This window comes from Phycodurus eques, chromosome 4 (genome assembly GCF_024500275.1).
Source record: "Phycodurus eques isolate BA_2022a chromosome 4, UOR_Pequ_1.1, whole genome shotgun sequence".
In the NCBI taxonomy this organism is placed as follows: Eukaryota; Metazoa; Chordata; class Actinopteri; order Syngnathiformes; family Syngnathidae; genus Phycodurus; species Phycodurus eques.
Genome location: NC_084528.1, coordinates 32,884,319 through 32,890,318, shown reverse-complemented (window position 1 = coordinate 32,890,318; position 6,000 = coordinate 32,884,319). Strand labels below are relative to the sequence as shown.

Genomic DNA, 6,000 nt, shown 5'->3' with positions numbered 1-6,000 from the left:
TGAGGACACAACCAAGTGAACATAATCTCCTCCAAGCCTTGGCAGAAACTCGGCAAACTTGCTTTTGTTGGAACTCAAACTTGCTTTTGGTTCAATTTGAAAGGAAAACGCGGAACCAACACAAGTTCGTTCCCGGTTACGGAGAGCAAATGGGGAACAATTCACATTTGTCTTTCTTCTGTTACTTTATTGGACAGCAGCCTCGCAAATATTCAAAATATACGTTTACAATATCTACCAGTAACTGACTCCAAACATAATAATAACAATAATCATCATCCTAATAATAACAAAATGTCTCGTTGAGTCGCGACGTTTCACGTCATTTGCGAGCCTGAAATCAAAAGTTCCTGTTTGTTTTCGTCTTGCTCAAATGTTTTCTTTCAAATCGCGTTGGAACTTTGATATTTCTTCTCGTTCTTGAGCTCTTCCGGTCTTTTTTAAAATGCATCATTTAAATTCCTCGTCATGTCGACATTTTGTGGTGTTTGTTTGTGAAAATCAGCAGACAATTAAAAATGCAATTAAAAGAACAAAAACAAAATGCAATGTGGCACTGTGACCCAAAAAAAAACAAATCAAGATTTGAAGTAAATCAAATATTTGAAGTCACAAAAGATACATTTAGATTTGTTTTATTCGGGTAAGTCAGACAAAATGTATTAATAATGTATTTTGTTTAAAAAAAGGCTTTAGTAGCAAATGAATGCAGAATAATTCCAGAAGAAACTAAATCTATTGATTTTATTTTCAAGCTCAGGACAAACTATGTTGACATCAAGAACAATACGAATTTGTGAACAAAAATTGTTATAAGAGCACACTTTGGAACATTTGATTGTTTTGATTTCTGCAAAAGACCAAAAAGAAATAACAATGTGACGTCATCACGCGGCGCAAATGCTCTTGCTCACTTTTTTTTTTGTTTGTTTGTTCGAATGTAGAAATAGGCTGACACAAATTCGCACGCACGCACGCGCACCGAAACCGAGCGAGCGAGCGCGCGCGTTTTTGTTCCACAAAACAAAACCGGAAGCCGTGTGACACACTTTGATGTGCCGCTAACCTACATACGAGGACGCGCATTGTTGATTTCTTTCTCGCTTGCTGAAACAAATATCAACATGCGCGTGCACGTCAGCAAAAGAAAAAAAAAAAAGGAAGAAGACAGAAGAATTTGAACAAGGTCAGCTAGCTTTATTTCGTAAAAATTGCAACATTTTCCTCTCCTCTCTCTTGTTTTGTTTTGAGGTCAAAGCGACACGAGACGAAAAAGAAAAATAGAGAAAAGAAGAAGACGTCGAAAGACAAGCAGAAGAACATTTTGGGGTCCACGAGAGCAGCAGACAAAAAGTCCAGAAAAAAAGACAGAACAGGAGGCTCGGTGCGCGTGCGCGTGCGTGTTAAGTTGGACATTTCTTCAGTCACAAATTGGAACTTTCCCAAATCAAAACTCCGCGTCACGTTTAATACTGAAACATGTTCAAGTGTAAATGCTGGGGGGCAAAAAACCACACGAAGCAAAAGTAACATTCTAGGAGACGCGACGCGCGCGCGCGCTATGAACACACAAGTCCAGAACGGCAACAATAACATTAACAATCATTAGAATAATAATAATAATATTACAAAATACCTGGGAACTTCCCGGTTGTTTGTTTGTTTGTTGTTTTTTTTGTTTGTTGTTGTTTTTGTTTCTAAACGTTCCACTTACAGTTGCCGGTTCCGTTCCGTTAGTGGATGAGCGGGTTGGGCGCGGAGGCCTGGTTCTGCTGCGTGAAATAGTCAGAGAGTCCGGCGGACAGTCCGGACGGGAAGGCCGGCAGAGAGGCGCCCATGGGCGGCCTGAGAGAGTCACAGGAGGCGGCCTGCGGGGAGCCGGAGGCCGGGGCCCGGCCGATCTGGGCCCCGCCGCCGCCGCCGCCGCCGCCGCCGCCGCCGCCCGGCGTGCCGCTCACCGGGACGTGCGGGAAGAAGTAGCCGGTCTGGCCGGCGGTCAGCAGGTTGACCGAGCACGGGTTGAGGGAGTAGGTGGCGCCGGAGCACGGCACCGACAGGCCGCAGGGCACCGCCGAGGCCGCCAGCGCCGCCGCCGTCAGGTGGTGCGTGGCGGCGGCGGCGGCGTAGGGCAGCTCCCCGCCCACCAGCCGCTCCACGCTCAGGCCGTTGGGCGGCGGGGGGAACGGGTGCCCGGCGCCGTAGGACATGGGGTGGCCGGGGTAGGCGGCCGCGGCCGCCGCAGCCGCCGCCGCGGCCGCCGCCGCCCCGCCGTAGCCGCCCGCCGCCGCGGCCGCCGCCGCCGCCGCCGCCGCCCTCGGGTGGTGCAGCGAGAGGAAGGGCGACACCGGCCAGTAGAGCGAGCCGGCCCGCTCCATGAAGGCGAGGCCGCCGGACGCCAGGCGGGCGCCGCGCTTGAAGGCCAGCTTGGCCCGCGAGGTGGTGGAGCGCCGGCGCAGCTTGCCGGTGGTGCCGCCGATGAAGACGTCGTCGCTGCTGGGGTCCAGCATCCAGTAGTTGCCCTTGCCCGGGTCGTCGTAGTGGCGCGGCACCTTGACGAAGCACTTGTTGAGGCTCAGGTTGTGGCGGATGGAGTTCTGCCAGCCCTGCTTGTTCTCGCGGTAGTACGGGAAGTTCTTCATGATGAACTCGTAGATGCCGTTGAGCGTCAGCCGCTTCTCGGGACTCTGGCGGATCGCCATCATGATCAGCGCGTTGTACGAGAACGGAGGCTTCTCGAACTTGCCGCCGCCCTTCTTGTCCGCCTCCTTTGCGTCTTTTCCTTCCTTCTTGTCTTCGGGCTTGTCCGCCGAAGCCGCCGATGCCGCCGATGCCGCCGATGCCGCCTCGGGGGCTTCCGGGCCGGCCGAGCCTAATTCGGGCCCCGCTGCGGTATCGCCGTCGGCTTCCGCCTGCTGCTGCTGCTGCTGCGCGGCGGCGGCGGCGGCGGCCACCGGCTTGTGCTCGGCGTCGTCCCCGCGGTTCTGGTTGTGGTTGTGGTTCTGGTTGTGGCTGTGGCTGTGGAGGTTGTGGACGTGGTTGTGCAGGTGGTGATGGTGGAGGCGGAGGCTGTGGTTGCGGTTGTCGCTCTGCACGGCCTCGGGCACCAGGCTGTGGATGGTGAACGACGGCTTGGGGATCATTTTCAGCTCTTTGCGTTCGCCCATGTCCAACATCACCGAGCGCGCCGAGTCGGAAGTGAGCCGCCGCCGCCGCCGCCGCCGCCGCCGAGTGCGCGAGCGAGGAGGCGAGGAAGAAGGTGGGGAGGGAGGGAGGGAGGGAGGAAGGAAGGAAGGACGGACGGACGCATGGACGGAGTAGCGAAGTTGTAGCCCAACAAACTATTTCATGCGCGCTTTGGGGAGAAAAAGGCAAACACGCGCACGCGCGCAGAAGGCAGCAATTAATTCGGCAGCCGTGCCGCAGCGGCGCAACGCATCGGTTGGCCCTTCCTGCTCCTCGGCCAATCGGCGCCGCGTGAGCTCGCGGCCCGCAGCCAATCGCGAGCCGGCCGAGGAGGCGAAGGGTCGCGCACGATGAGGCCGACGGAGGCGACCGAGTCGTGTTCCGAAAAAGAGCGCCTCGAAACGAGGAAAGCGCGTTCGTCTGATTCGGCACCATGGAAGGTGCCCGTGCGCGTGCGCGTGCGGGAGTACGTCAAATCCGAACGCGGAGCGCGTGGCTGTGACGTCACCGCGGCTGCGCGCCTCTTCGGAACAAAACTTTGGACGGCTAAAAACTGGCGCCGTCGTTGCTTGCAGTGGGGGAAACAAACGATGACGTGACGCTTGGTCAGTGAAGGGTTAACCCGAACAAGTCAGACTCGGGAGTTAAGATGCTCGAGGCGAAGTCCAAGTACTCATTCAACTCTTGATGGAACCCCGCAAAAAAGTCCAAACTCAGAAACCGATTTTCGACTGATTGAAGTTCTGAACTTCGAGGAAGTCAAACGTGCTCATTTGGAAATGTACTTCGGTGCAAAACGTAGAAAGTTCAACTCACTGGGACTGATTTAACTGCCAAAGTAAAAAGGTGCAAACTTGAAAATGTACTCGAGCACAAAGATAAGAAGGTTTTTGTTTACAACTTCAACTCCTTCACTAAAAGTACAAATACATTTTTTACGATGCGCGCACATGGAGAAAAGTCACGAGCCTATTTCAGCAAAGTATGACGTACAAAAATGTTTTCAAACTTACAGAGTCAAAGTAAAAAGACTAAATAGATATAAAGAAGTAAAACTTAGCGACAAGATGTCAGAACATGAACAATATATATATATATATATATATATATATATATATACGTACATAAATTCATTTGCTAGCACAATTGCGCTTGTGGTTGTTGTTGCTATGACAACTTCCCACTTCCTGTTTACACCTTAAATGTTTCCTCCGAGTTTCGTTCCCGTCGGAGAGCCTCCAAGGTCGTGCGTCGTCATGGCAACTGACGCGAGCACGACGAAGATGACCTTTGAACCGTGGCGGGACGCGGGAAAGGGTTTTCAAACGTCTCCACGGGGTCCGAAAAATACAAAATCAAAATCAAAATCAAAATCAGTCAGGAGGCGGTCCAGTCTTCGTCTTAACTTTGAGCGTATTCGTCGGACCTGAGGGTTTTATGCTCTGGTTAGCTACAAAAGAATTTAATTTCTTGTCATATGTACAAGTTAAAAAAAACACACACACAAATAATAATAAAAAGCTCACAGCAAATGAGGAATAGTGTCAGAAAGAACATCATTTCCACTACGCCATTTTAGGATGTTTAGGATAATCACGAAATAAAAAATATATCCATCCATCCATTTTCCGTACCGCTTCTCCTCCTTAGGGTCGCGGGCGTGCCGGCGCCCATCCCAGCTGACTCGGGGCGCGAGGCGGGCGACGCCCTGAACCGGTCGCCGGCCAATCGCGGGCCGCGCCCACACTCGGCAAAATCATTCAAGCCCAGATTTCTTTTTTTGTTTCATTTTCTAAAACAAATCTAAACTTCGAAACAAACTTCTACACGTACCTTTCGTTGAGCTGAAGTAATAGTTTGCCTTTGCCATTGATGAACTCCGAACAAATTAGAAACGTGAATTGGGACCGCCCGTTGCAACGCTCAGACACTTGCTCCTTGCGCGCTCAGCTCGCTTTCTTTGGCGACATTCGACAATTTGTGGCGGAGAAAGACGGCTGTCGTTTCCCTCCCTGGTGAGTACAGATTGTTTTTATTTGTTTGTTTCAAATAAGCTTTCCCAAAAGAGCGGCGAAGACCGTCAGCGTAGTTGGGCGGGCGTTATGGGCTAGCATAGCTATAGCTAGCTAGCTATGCTAGGTTCAACTGCTAAGATGGTCTACACTAGAATGGAGTCGGAGTAGGACTACTGGTGTTTGTGGTTACTCTTAACTCGTGTTTTAACTGCAGAACGTGGTCTGGAAAAAGTGTACACGTACGTACGGGAATGATCAACTCCTTTTATGCTGAACGTCTTTGGGCGGGTCGTTTGTGGGGCATTCCTATATGTTGTATATAGCAGATTTTGTGTTGCGGGACATATATCGGGGTGGAGGCTAAGCGCAAAAATTATTTATTTGAGACTAAGAAAACGGGTTTGTATATATTATTATTACATTACACGCAAGTACTAAGTTTGAATTGGAGTTACACAAATAAAATGGATGGAAAACGTGCCCAAAATTGATTTGTGTTCATCCAGTGAGTCATTTTTTTGACTGTAGAAACAAACAATCGTTCACACCTACGGACAATTTAGGGTCTCCAATCGAACGAGCAAGCACGCACGTTTTTGGGATGTGGGAGGAAACCGGCGCACCCGGAGAAAAGCCACGCGGGCACGGAGAGAACATGCAAACTCCACACAGGCCAGGCCGGATTTGAACCCCGGTCCTCAAAACTGTGAGGCAGATGTGCTAAGCGGTCGTCCACCGTGCCGCTAAAACAAAACACACACACACACGCACGCACGCACGCACGCACGCACACACACACACA

At 51.1% G+C, this 6,000-nt stretch overlaps 1 protein-coding gene across 1 annotated transcript; it reads right to left on the bottom strand.

The window, feature by feature from the left end:
* Positions 1 to 1,271: 1,271 nt before the first annotated feature.
* On the bottom strand, positions 1,272 to 3,192 carry foxg1a (forkhead box G1a). The gene is made up of 2 exons (XM_061675399.1): positions 3,033 to 3,192; positions 1,272 to 2,960 (listed from the first exon to the last, which is right to left on the bottom strand). Exons 1-2 carry the CDS (start codon positions 3,171 to 3,173, stop codon positions 1,734 to 1,736), a joined length of 1,368 nt encoding a protein of 455 aa, XP_061531383.1. The 5' UTR covers positions 3,174 to 3,192; the 3' UTR covers positions 1,272 to 1,733.
* Positions 3,193 to 6,000: the final 2,808 nt, after the last annotated feature.